Raw genomic sequence first — 13995 nt, 5'->3', positions numbered from 1 at the left:
TGTTACTCTGCTTCATTTTGTTTTATAATCTTTCAGAAACTAAATCGGAGCTCAGTGTCTAAGGGACTTTGCAGTATCCAATAACAATGAAATGACCTCCATCTCCTTCCCTCCCGCCTACCCCACCCCATAAACCAATCATTCGTCACAAATTTACACCTGCTTTTATTATGAACATAATTGCAATTAACATAGTTACGATTAGCACCAATACTCGTGAATGTGAAAGAAGGCGGGGATAATAATCTCTCAGAGATGTATCGGAGATTCTAATTTCAATACATTAACGATGGCTCTTGATAATTAAAGAAGCAGGAGTTCAAATGTTTATCTTTGATCATAAAACAATTATTAACTTGATTAGTCGCAGATGCCAATGTTCCTTCTTTTTTTAAATTAAATACATCCTTTTGAGAGCCTGGGAGGTAGAAAGGTCCCAACAGTCGTTCCTGAGAATGTCAAAGTTTTTACGTTATTTTGGCGTCGGGCCACACACTCTCTCTCTCTCTGTCACTCAGCCTCCTATCGAAAGATTGGTGAGAGAAAAAAAAACCGAGACGTGAGAGCTGTATTCAGGCGCTACTGGGAGGTGGGATTGCTGCAGAGAGGGGGGGAAGGGAGGGAAGCTGCTCTATAAAGGGGGATGCTGCAGAAAGTGTTGCTCAGGTTGGGGGTTTAGGAGCTGCTGGCTTTCCCTGGGATGATCATGGGCTTCCTCCAGCCGTGTCTGGTCGCCGCCTGTATCTGCGCCCTGCTCCGGGGCTGCCTGAGCCGGCCCGAAGGTTGGGGAACTCTGAAAAACGATGCGACCGAAATCATTCCCGAGTACCCGGAGATTCGCGCCGAGGTCAGGAACCACAGCGTAAACCAAGCAAAGAACGGAGGCAGGCGGCGAAGCCAGTCCCTGCAAGTGAGGGGTAAGGCTGCAATTCATTCTAAGCCTCACGTAGAATCAGAACTGATGGTCACAGGTGATGCAAGGGATATCCTGAGATAGGGAATGTGATAACATTTAAATGCACGTTGGTGCATTAGATAAGAAAAAGTTTCCTTTTTATATTAAAAAATCCATCTTTCCTTTGCACTGCAGTTATTCCCCACACCATCTCCAAAATGCATCTGTTATTTGTTTCCCTCCATTCCATCTCTGCCTATTTGTTCGCAGGTTGTGTAAGTGTCCTCTTTTGCAAGTTTGAGAGTGGCTGGGTCACTTTGTGGAACTAAGTGAAATGCTACAAAAAAAAGTTGCTGGAAAAGCTCAGCAGGTCTGACAGCATCTGTGCAGAGAAATCAGAGTTAACAGACCCATTCTGAGCATGTTTCCCTCCATTCCATTTCTGCCTATTTGTTTGCAGGTTGTGTAAGTATCCGCTTCTTTTGCAAGTATTTTCTTTACATATTCATGAAGAATTTCGCGCCTGTACAGCTCCAGCATGGTTACATGTTGTAAAACATAAAGGTGCATGGATTATGTTTAATGTGGTTTGACTGCACATCCTGAATGAATTCAATTGTTTGTTACATGCCCTTTTGGTAAAGTGTTCTTGATTTGTCTAGGAGCCTGCTACTGTGCACACCATTGTAGTCTGTTTCCAGGAGTTGGAGCAATTCTTTCAGAAGTTACTGCATCATGTACAATTGCACACAAAACCATAGGCACATCACGTCGACGTTTCAATGTGAAAGTTACAGGCATAGCTACAGCAACATGCTCCTCAGCAGACGCACATTTTTGTCAAAGATGTAAAACAATCTTGGGGGCGGGGGAAGAAAAACCGCGGATAAACTTCTTAAAGTTTTCAATGGAATCGAGAGGCGTCAGGTTTCTGCAAGGGGAGGTTTATATCGAAGTTGCCAGTTGAAAAATGGAACCTGAAATTTGACAGCAGTTATACCAGCACTCGGAAAAAACTTTTTTTTTGTCTGGAATCACCTGAATTTGACAGCGTGTAGCTGAGCTCTTAAAGCCATAGTCCAAGTTAACCAAGAGTAACTCCTATCAGCTAAAGCACACGTACTCCAGATCGAGATTACACCTTCCTGTGTGTCACAGACTGGTTTATTCATTACAATTGACAATTTTTAAAAATATTTTCAGGAGTAAGTCCTACAGTGCAGATTAAATTGCTGAATTTGGACTTATATGGGTTTGTTTTTTTCTGTTTTCTTAGTCACATGATTGGGATGGTTTTAAAAAGCAGGCTGTCTGAATGTGTCTATGGTGTGGAAGTCACCACAACTTTGATTTGAGCAGCAGTTCGCTCAACAGTGAAAATTCTAGCAGCTGAAGAGAGTCTCAGAAACCATTTGTATGAAGGCAAACAAACTGCAATGGTATTTCCAAAGTGTCAAATGGTTGGCAGATCAACACAGCTTTTATGTTGCATGTAGTTTGTCAAATTAAATAATCAGTTTTCTACAGTCCCCCTAGCACTGGTGGAAATGTGTTCTCATGGTTAACTGATTCAATACAGATCTCCAATATACACTCAGTCTGTGTGCTCGGCTCGCTCTGACACTTACACATCATGTCGTCATTTCAAATCCTCTCTAGATGCTTTGTGCACCACTACCTTGAAGTAGAGTGATTTTGTAATGTGAAGGTGAAATGTGAGAAGACTTGGGGTATATTCAGTGTCTGTCTTGAAATTGATACCTTTGATCAAGTAAGCAAATGATGTCAGTGAGTGAGATGAAGAAATATATCCAAAAATAATTTAATCTGTACTCGTATATAAAAATGATGGGACTATTGGGTAGCTACTGGGACTGTACATAAGTGGAATTAGACAGGAAAAAGTGTACACAAACTCATGCATGCTGACTCAATTGACTCCTTTTTTTTCTAGAAGTAATTTTCATATTGCACAGGGAAAGAATATTTTCATTTATTTTTTAAGAAAAAATAAATGACATTCCTTTTTTCCAGTGCAAATCTTTATATGGACCATGGCAATAGATAGCCAAGGTATTTATTTTGGTAGCCTATGGCCCATCCGCTTGTGTGAATTTGCCTTGCAGTGGATTGATGTAAGGTAATTGGCATTAGAGTACTAACCTGACCTTCAGCAGTTAATTGTGGAAAGGTGATGTGTTCATTGCTAAAGACTGAAGATAAACAAACTAACTGCTTCCTTAGCATTTTAATTTATTACGCAGAATAATTTCAGGTTAATAAGAGCATAGGAATTGGTTTTCCTGAACTAAGTTCAAAGCTGTACTGGCCATGCTGGATGCATTTCCTCTTGAATAAGGTCTTTTCTCTTTTAAAATGGCTAAAGTTGTAATTGACTTTCTGACATTTTAGCACTGACTCTTATTGAATGTCTTTGCAGTGATAGTGTCATATCTCCTGTAGACTTGAGACATCAATTTAACCAATTAAAATCAACCCTCATCCAATGAAAGCTGAGCGACCTAGTCTAGGGTCTTTGGTCTGTGCTGAGTTAGGGCAATGGTACATTGGCTCAGTACCCCAGGGTTAGGGAAGAGAAAATTCTCTAGAATTCCCTTCCTAGATGCTATCCTGTTATCCTGACAGAAAAGATGCATATTTGAATGCAGCCAGGTTCTGGGCTGATTATGCTTTTCTCCTGTGTATCAATGCATTAGCCAACACTTACTCATAAGGAAAGGACTCTTGAAAGAGATGCATAAGGAGTAAGAAACAGAGTTAACAAAATATTGGAAATTTCTCTCTCTCGCTGTCTTCTGTCTCTCTCTCTCTCTCTCCTCCAGAGGTTGCCAGACCTGCCAAGTATTTGTAGCATTTTCTGCTTTTATTTCAGATTTCTGGCATCAACAGTATTCAAAAGCAGATTCAAAAATACTTAGCATTACTTTCTGCGATTAAGTCAGTTTCAGGTTATCATTGTTTGATCATATTTCTGTGTTATGTACGCACCTGATTTTCAGTGGCTGTGCACTTATAGTGATCGATCTGCCATGTCTCTTCCAATGTAGGAGCAACAGAATTCAGTTGCCGGGAGCTTCGATCCACCAGATATATATCAGATGGAACATGTCGCAGTGTGAAACCAGTGAGGGAGCTAATTTGCTCCGGTCAGTGTTTGCCAGCCCATCTCCTGCCCAATTCCATTGGCCGGGTTAGGTGGTGGAGCCGGCATCAGACCTCTGACTATCGGTGTGTACCAGCCCACTCACGAACCCAGCGTGTCCGGTTAGAGTGCCAAAACCAGGAGACAAGGACCTACAAAATCCAAGTGGTGACTTCCTGCAAGTGCAAAAGGTATTCCCGCCACCACAACCAGTCGGACAATAAGCAGTTTGGCAAGGGAGCCATCTCGAGGAGGAGAAAGACCAAGAAGAAAGCAATACCCCCTAAAAACAGAGGCAAAGGCAACCATCATGACCAAGCTGATCGATATTAGAACTTTCTATCCAGTTTCATATAATGACTCACTTTATGAAAAGTCAGTGCTGGAAGAAAAGTCAATATGTTTCCATGTTCTAAAGCACTTACTCTATAGTGCATTAAATCCAGCATGTATTAATAATTCTTTTAAATCTCCAAGAGCATTGCACTCCCTACTCAGAGTGGGGTTAAGTATTTCCAAACTGAACAAAACGTCCTGACCAAAACATAGGATGGCCATTTCACAATATCAGAGAGCTTCAATTTCTTTTTGAAAGCAGAGAACCTAAAAATAAAACCACAGTCTGTTACTTTGTCTAGTTGGAAATATTGCTCAATAGGACAACACATACACAGTATTTAATTTGGAATGAATGCTGGCATTGTTTACAGCATAGAAATAGTTAATCAGTTGGAAAAAAGCTCATTTAAGCTAGCAATAGTTCAACTCTAAATTAAACATCCATGAAGTTAATGCAAGTGACAAAACAAAATTAATTCCTTAAATTCCTATTTTTCAATATGATAGAACAAGGACATGATAACATGATCCACAGTCTTTTCAAAATAAAACTAGACAATTCAGTAAATACATCACTGATTAAACAGCATCTGGATAGAGAAAAACGGAACTTGAGGTGTTGGTAACTGAAAACTTAACCCTGTTTCTGTGTCCAGAAGCTGACAGATCTACTGAATATTTCCAATACTTTCCAATTCTAACTTCAATCTTTCTACTCTACACTTGGGCACTGATGTGAATTGCCCTCTGTTTTATTGTGGTGTGAACAGGAACTTTGAAGCAAGGATAGGCCAAAATAATTGATCTCTAGTGTCACAGGCAAGATAACACCTCAACATTTTTAGGACTGGAAATGCTGATTGGAGAACTTGGAAACTTAAACCTATGCCCACAGCCCCTACCCATACATTAAGTAGTCCAGGGAACAGTCCAGAAACCAAAGCAAAAGCCTTCATAAACAGGAGGAGATGCATTCTGCCACAGAGAAGAGAGGAAGGCAGAGAAAATAAATAAGCTAGGAACAGTTTATAAAGTCTTATTCATAATGAGTTCAATGTGTATTTCAGATATCTGGTACTTATAGATTTACACAGTAACTTTTGAAAAAATTGCAAGCTTCTGAAGTGTTATTTTAAATGTTTGAAGGAGGGCACACAAATTGTTGACCCTCCCTCTGATGGAAAACATTTTTGACAACCTTTCCTTAGTGAAGATATTTCTGTTTTTAAACATAATTTACCCACGACATTTAGAATATTTTCTTTTGCTTTAATGTTTGCTTCTTTGTATGTTGCCAGTCTCAAATTATAAGTGGTAAGTACCTGTACATATCTAAAACATTACTCTGTTCATTAATTTAATAACAGAATATGATATGCAATCCACACCAATGGCAATTTTGTGAAGTTGTGTTTATGAGCTTTTTGTATGAAGTTGTATGTGTAATATTTCCACATTGTGGTGAAAATGGGACAAGAAACTTTTGTAGCCTCTTAAAGGGATTGTGAGTTAAGTGGCCAAAGTGCATAGACGCAAGTAATTGTTTAATACAAATGAATCATATTTATTTTCTCACTTAAATTATTTATACTGCCATGTTTCATGTAGATGTGTGAGAACTATTCTTGCCATATACAGTATTGTATTATTGCAGACTAAGTGTCATCAAAATAAAGTAGCAAAAACTCACATAAACAATGTTCTTGTCTTATTGTATGCATCATTAGTCACCTAATTGTTTAAGTCAAATAAATTATGGTTAGTTGGCAGAAGGATACATTGAGTAATAGGAACAAATTTGCCCTGGGTATTGACAACAGAGCACTCTATGACTACCTATGGCATCATAGATGGTAAACTGGCACCGGCTCAATGAAAACCTGCATTTATATAACACCTATCACAATCAGTCAAGAACGTTTGAAGTATGGTCACTGAACAGAGCACAATTTGTAAAACAAGGACCCACAGATAACAATGATATAATTGACTTGAAAATTTGTTCTAATGATATTGCTTAAAGGATAAATATAGGACCTAACATCCGCAGAGTTCCCCTTTTCCAGTTTGTCCATTGGATTAGATATAATACAAACATGTGTTCCTTGAATTAGGTTTTGTATTAAAGATAATACCTCAATGCAGAAATTCTGAAAAGTATGTTAGGAATGACGATTGGTGGCAGTGCATACATTATCTAGTGATTTCATAAATGTCAATTTACCTTCAAAAAATGCTCAAATGCATACCCCAAGATTCTCCATTACTGGAATTGTTGTGAATGATGCATAAAGGCGCTTTCTTCAATGGAAAGAAGGAGCATTTATGGGCCTGATAGGCTTTTTTTCAATATGTTCAAAACCCAGCCTAATATATACCTTTTAAAAGTTGATGTTGCAAGCTGTTGTATTCCTAAGCATTGCTACAATGTGTTTGCTGCACTGAGTTATTGCTACATTATTAACAATATCAAATGGATTTACCCTGTTCTTCCTTACTGCTTACTTAGTACAACTGTACAGCATTGAAATTATTCAAGTAAGTTATGATCAGAGTTCTCTTTATTAAGTATTTGAGAAATTTCTGACAGTAATGTAGAAAGTATTTTTAACAAGTAGCCACAGATAGTACAACTTGCTATCTAGAATTAGATAAAGTTGAAATAAAATATGCATAAATTGTAAATAAAAAGACCAATGTGAATCATAAATAATAAAATGTTCTTCAACTATTGTTGTTTCTATTATTTTTTGATGTACATCAAGAAAATAGATCTAAGTAATTAATGTAATCACAGAGTCGCTAAATGAATCTGCTGTGGTTTTACATTTTACAAGTTCACACTCAAAAATAAGTCAACAACTCACCGCCATTGTAAAATGATCAGAGTTTAGATAGAGTCAAAAGGGAGAAACTGTTTTTCACTTTCAGCAGGTTTGAGAATCAAAGGACACAGATTTAAGAAAATTGAGAAAAGGATAAGGAAGGATTTCTTTTTGTTTCAATGCAGTCCATTACTATGATGTAAAATGACAGTTTGGTGGAAGCATATTTATTGGAAACTTTAAAAAGAAATTGGATATATACTTGAGGGGGAAAAGTGCTAAGCTATGGGGAAAAGAGTATGGTTCTAATTTGATGGCTCTTTCAGAAAGCCAGTACAGGAAACACAGGCCAAATGACCTGTGTTGCAGGATTCTGTAGTCCTACCCTCCCAACTAATCTTGAACATAAGTATTCAGAAGATAATTTTCTTAGATATACAAGTTGAAATGGGCATCTTTTGAAAACTGCCAATGATTTCAGTTTCCAGAAGTCAGCACCATAAATTTTGAAATGGAACAGAGAATTTCTGGGGCAAAAAAAAATTCTTTGTGGGAATCCCATTTACAACTGCATTTCTCATCACAGCTATTTGAGCCAAGCCAATTCTTATGATGTCGGATAATGCTAGAACCCTCAGGATTCTCTATTTATTTCAGATTTCCAGTATTCACAGGTTTATGGATGTTTAACCATGTAGTACATAGTGACCATATACACTTAGCCATATTTACAAACCAAATACAAATATTTTCATCCTTACAATAAGTATATTCACATTTGTTTTCATCTTGCACCTACAACTATGGATTTTCCACTGTTGCTTCAAATTGATAGTTTGAATCAGCCTGAAAGAGGCAATGTTTAAACACGAACAGATTTCAATTTATGACTTCTGTTTTTCATGTAATAGTCTGATGAAGCTGAAGTTCTTGAGATTAGCTTTACACAATTTGAGCCACTACAACTTAATTGGTGAGTCAAGTCAGGTTAGTGAGCAGGTTGGAGAGTAACTTGCAGACAGTCATGTTCCCATGTATCTGCTGTCCTTGTCCTTCGAGGTAGACATAGATCTTTACAGCACAGGAAGAGGTGCCTTAGCCTATTGTATCCACACTGGACATTCTACACCAAGCTCCTTTTGTCTGAGATTTCAGCAGCTTAACCTTAGCTTTGTATTCTATGGTATTTCAAGTTTTCATCTAAATATTTCTTAAATTTTGTGATCATTTCCACATCTACCAGCCTTTCAGGCACTGAGTTCCAGATACCCACCACCCTGTTAGGTGAAAGAAATTTTACCTTAGATCCCCTTTAAACTACCACAGACGTTAAATCTATGCCTCCTCATTCCTGATTACTCTACTAAGGAGAAAGGGTTCTTCCTTTGTACCCTGACTATACCCCTCATCATTGTGTAATTCTCAGTCCCCTCTCAGCCTTCTCTCCTCTAAGGAAAACAACCTCAGCCAATCTAGTTTCTCTTCAAAGCTGAAACACCCTCTAAAGCAATCATATCCTTATAGTGTGATGATCAGAACTGCATACAGTACTTGAGCTATGACCTAACTAACATCTTATAGAGTGCCATCATAACTTCTTGTATTCACTAACTGAAATAATAATGGCAAGTATCCGATATGCCTTCTTAACCACCTCATCCACTCTTCTATTGCCTTCAAGGATCTGTAGGCACACACACCAAGGTCTCTCTGATCCTCTGTGTTTCTAAGGTAAGGCACTTCCATATGTTTTGTACTTCCATGTCCTGTTAGTTTTCCCAAAGTGCATCACTTCACACTTTACTGCAATACATTCTATTGACCACTGTTCTGCACATATATATCAGCCAGCAGCCTCTGGCTTTTCTTGTTGTTATTCACCACACCAACAATAGTGGTATTAGGTTGGAAGATGCTGCCGAAGAAGCTTAACGAGTCTACAAGATTGCCTTCCTAGCTTTGGCACCTGAATCCAGATGTTAGTCAGGTGGAACAAAAACAAAAATTGCTGGAAAAACTCAGTAGGTCTGACAGCATCTGTGGAGAGAAATCAGAGTGAATGTTCTGGGTTCAGTGGACCCTCCTTCAGAACTGATAGTAGCAGAGAAATAGTTGGCATTTATGCAGAAGATGGGGTGGGGAAATAGAGTTGAGTAAATAATAGGTGGAGATAGAGGTCAAAAGGAGATAAAACAGTTAGACAAAGAACTGGGTAAAGGTGAGCACCAGAGAATCAATAGCTGTGAATGGGGACTGTTAGTAGCTGACAATGGGTAGTGTGTGGTGGTACCCCATGTGATAAGAAGGCCTGGTGTGTGGGGGTTGGGGTAAGGACATGGGGGAAGGTGCCTCAACTCCTAAAACTATTGAACTCAATATTAAGTCCAGAAGGCTGTCAAGTTCCCAAGCAGAAAATGAGGTGCTGTTCTTGCAGCTTACGTTGAGCTTTGCTGGAGCATTGCAGCAAGCCTGAGACAGAGATATTGGCCAGGGAACACAATGATGTGTTGAAGTGGCAGGCAACTGGAAGCTCAGGGTCTTTTTTGCATATAGAACGTAGGTGCTCTGCAAAGTGGCCACCCAGTCTGCACTTTGTTCCCCCCAGTATGGAGGAGACCACATTATGAGCAGCGGATACAGTAGATTAGATTGAGTGAAGTGCACATAAAGAGCTACTTCACCCGGAAGGTATGTTTGGGGCCTTGGATGGTGAGGAGGGAGAAAGTAAATGGGCAAGTGTTACACTGACTGTGATTAAGGGGAAGGTGCCATGGGGCTGGGGGGGTATGTTGGGAGTAAAGGAGGAGTGAACCAAGGTGTCCTGAAGGTAAAAGTTCTTGTGAAAGGCTGACAAAGGAGGGGAGGAGAATGTGTGTCTGGTGGTGGCAACCCATTGCAGGCATTACCTTAACCAACAAGGCTTTCTAAATTTCAAGCAAACTGGTAGACTTTGGAAAAATGCATTGTATTTCACTAAAAGCACGACAAATAAAATATGAAAAAATCAATTTCTGGCAAATTTTGGCACATAGTTGAGTGAGCTTCAATAATATCACACAAACCTGCAGAAGGAAATCAGGATACTGTGTCCTTTTGATTAGTGCCAGTCTTAAAACAAGCATGTTGAGTCAAGCCACATTCTAAAGAATGCAAGGTTTCATTGCAGAGGAAGTCATGGAGGTTGGTACAATTACAATATTCAAAAGGCATCTGGATGGGTATATGACTAGGAAGGGTTTAGAGGGATATGGGCCAAGTCTGGCAAATGATTAGGTTGTAATATCTGGTCAGCATGGATGAGTTGGATTGAAGGGTCTGTTTCTGTGCTGTACACCTCTATGACTCTATGACTCTCAGCAGTTTTTCATATGGAGTGTGATCGAAATGAGAAACTCTCCCCCACAAATGGCTGTGTAGCCTTGGTGAAATGATCTTTTCGAGACTGATGCAAGTCACATTTTATTAGCTTAAGTGATCAAGAGATAAGAAGAAAAGGAAGGTAGTAGTTAAAGTAGAGGTTAATCATGAGCTAATTGAGAGGTGGAACTATGACCTAATGGTCAATATTCATAATGAATATATAATTATATAGGACATGTTCACCTCCTAATTTCTGATAAGTGTCTCATTTTATGAAGTGAGCAGACATGCAAGGCTGAATTTTACCAAACATTGGATAAATGTCCATTTTGGGGCATTCCAAGGAAGCTTTCTCTCTGTGAGCTCCAGTGAATTATCTTGCGCAAATCTCCACTGTTCACCCCATTTTTTGTGAAGAGAGACACAGTTAATATTTTGGGTCAATGACCTTTTGTCAAAGCCCAATAGTTAGAGCTCAACAATTTTGAGAATAATTTATGGTTTGTCAATAGCTTTGTGGATTGTAAATGGTTGTATTCATTATGAAGAGGCTTACTTTGATCAGAAAAGTTACAGGATGGCCATTAGAAAACAAAGCAAAAGAGCTTCTATTCAAAACTGAATTCCCATCTTTCTTAATTCCTGTGACGTTTCAGGAAATAATATAAATCATTTACGTGCTAATTAAATTATTGTGAACATGATGCTTTCGTAACAGTGGTGAGGTTAATCTCAATTTACTTCCAATTTTTTAGCAGATGAGTCCAATATAAGAACATGAATGCATTGCTACATTCTATTGCATACGGTCATTGATATATCTTAGGTTTGATCTTACAGCCTGTGCCCTGAAGTGGCCAGAAGGGACACTGTAATTCATCTAGTGGGTATATACTTCAGACATTGACTTCAGCTTACAACTCTACAAACACTCAAATTTTGAACCACTGAGAGTGAATCAAACAGAAAGTTCAAATCTATTAAACATATGAACATGGATTCAAATTCCTAACTATTTTTATAAGGACACCAAACTAAGTCAGCAGTGCAAACTTACTCTGAGAACATGCAAAATTTTAGTGTTAAGTATATAATAGAGGAAAATAATAAAGAGAAATGAGCCCTGACAGATGTGCAAAGTAAATACCCCAGCATAATTTAAGTGACTATAAAAAAGATGAAAAGAGTAATTAAATTTAATGAAATTAGATAGGGTATATCTTGTTCTAATTGCAGACAGCAGGAAATTCTTGAGATATATAATAAGTTATTATGTCTGCATTGAGAAGGAGTGAATAAATAAAATAATGAATTTGTATAATTGTTAATTGGCTAATATTAAATATGATTTATTTTCGATTAAGCAGAGTCTTGATTAATTTCATTTGTTGGGAATATTTGAACAGTTATGCAGAGGATATTTGTTACATTTATTAATGAGGTAGCTAAAGAATAATTGGGAGGGGTAGACTTAGAATGGTTTGTGGAAAATCTGGAGAAATCCTTTCCTTTCCTCAATTGTGGGTGCATTGGCCGGTGCATGACTGAGATTTTAGCTGGGTGTTACGTTGACTTTAACCAGTACAGCACCAACACAGATGCTACAATTAGCATCATTACTTTTGAGATAATTGATCCCATGTTAACACAGAATGTAGAAAAAAAGCAACAGCTCCAATTTGTAAGAGAAATAAAAAGGGAATTTTCCCAGCTAAGGGCACATGGCTTTTAGTCCATGTAGAGAGTGTAATCTCTTGAAATGAAGTGAAGCCCAGATGTGATGAACTGTCACCCTTTTGTGGTTTTCCCTGTGGTCCATTCTGAGGATAGCTTGGATGCTCCCTTAGCTATGGTAGGAAAGCAAATCAACCAGTAAAACAAAAATTAACATCAAGTATGTTCTTTCCCACTGAGCTCACTGATTCTGCATTGTTGCCATGTTCTCTTGCCATGTTGAAGAAAGTGAGTTCACATTGTCAGGTGAAACTGATATGATAGCTACAATATTTCATGGCTGACACCAACCAGCTTGTGGTCAGGTCCAGTGAAAGGCTAGCCTTGACAAGAGCTGTTCTTGAAGCTGAAATTGTTTGAGTTTGTTGAGGACAGCAACTAGTCCAGCTACGATGAATTGACTTGGATTTCACTGACGTCAACATCGCCATTTCACCTGTAAGAATTCCTTGCAACAGGGGCACTACATATTCTGCAGTTTCTTGGATATCTGAGGAGAAGGTGCTGCTTGGTCCAGCCCACCAGCTACACTAACAGAGACAGTGACATAAGCATCCCAGTGGATTAGAGCAGAAGGGCACAAGGCTTCACCTTGAATGAGGGAATGCTCCCAGGAGAAAATCTTTAGACCAAGGATCAGACTCCTTAATATCTTTGGACAGCAGTTTCTCTAAAGGCTTTCGTGACAGCTACTTTCAGATATTAGCATCCTTTTTGGGAAGCAGGCTTCTGTCTAAGGGGAGCTTAGGCTGTCAAGTTGATCACAGGCCTCAGTTTCGTTGTTTCCATTTCATTTCAGGAATAATGTGACCTTTGCATGCACGATATTAGTGATCTGGTTTATGAAATTGTTACTAGAAGATTGCAAGATCCTGTTGCAAAACTGCAAAACCCAGGTCACTGATGCCTTACATATAAAAGTCTCCAACTATATTTGTTTCCTCAGAGACAAAGAGACACTATCTTAACAGATCTGGAGATGTTCTTCGACATACCCCAGCAAAGGTAACTGGGAATGTGGTGGTTCATTGGGTCCTTCACACCTTTTCTCTGCAGTGAAATATAAGGTAAAGGTAGAGATCACCCTGCACCTTTACAGGAGAAGGAGGTTGAGATGGAAGAAGACCATCAAGATGCACTGTCCATGCCTGCAGGCAGAGGCTAGCTCATAGCATACCTTTGACACCTTCATCAAACATATTTTACTTGTGATGTGTGCTTACGGCTGTGCAAGTTCTCCATGAACCCTGCTCTCTAGCCTAACTCTCACTCCACAACCATTAACTTTCTCCCTACAGTCACCAGACAAAGAAAGTGGAGTTGAGGATTATCAGATCAGCCATGATCTCATTGAATAACAGAACAGGTTGATGTGCTGAATGATCTACTTCTGCTCTTACATCTTATGATTTTAGAGTAACAAAAGCCAAATATTTTCAATAATTTTGTTCCATCACATTAGGACTTCACAATAATTGAATATCAAAGATTTCAATCCAGATGTCTTTCCAGTACAGGTTATACTTTTCCCACATCAAGGTTTTACATTGTGTTTAGATCCCATAATATTAAAAGATGACAGAGACCTTATCCAATGTCAGATGGCAATCAGTGTCCTCAAAACTGTTTTGTAAATTGAAATGAGTCTATGACCTCAAACAAGAATTTTCTTCAAGCCA

At 38.7% G+C, this 13995-nt stretch overlaps 1 protein-coding gene across 1 annotated transcript; it reads left to right on the top strand.

The window, feature by feature from the left end:
• Positions 1-660: 660 nt before the first annotated feature.
• On the top strand, positions 661-7130 carry sost (sclerostin). Its single transcript, XM_043675038.2, has 2 exons — positions 661-917; positions 3964-7130. The coding sequence occupies exons 1-2, from the start codon at positions 701-703 to the stop codon at positions 4389-4391; spliced, it is 645 nt and encodes a 214-aa protein (XP_043530973.1). The 5' UTR covers positions 661-700; the 3' UTR covers positions 4392-7130.
• Positions 7131-13995: the final 6865 nt, after the last annotated feature.

The sequence above is a fragment of the Chiloscyllium plagiosum genome, unplaced genomic scaffold (genome assembly GCF_037043375.1).
Source record: "Chiloscyllium plagiosum isolate Xiang-an unplaced genomic scaffold, Cpla_swu_hap1 HiC_scaffold_32, whole genome shotgun sequence".
Classification (NCBI taxonomy): domain Eukaryota; kingdom Metazoa; phylum Chordata; class Chondrichthyes; order Orectolobiformes; family Hemiscylliidae; genus Chiloscyllium; species Chiloscyllium plagiosum.
This window is presented reverse-complemented; position numbering and strand designations above follow the sequence as displayed.

Coding starts and splice junctions, on each gene's coding strand:
- sost (XM_043675038.2), top strand. CDS start 701: ATGATCATGGGCTTCCTCCAGCCGTGTCTGGTCGCCGCCTGTATCTGC. Junction 918..3,963: donor CCAGTCCCTGCAAGTGAGGG/GTAAGGCTGCAA, acceptor CTTCCAATGTAG/GAGCAACAGAATTCAGTTGC.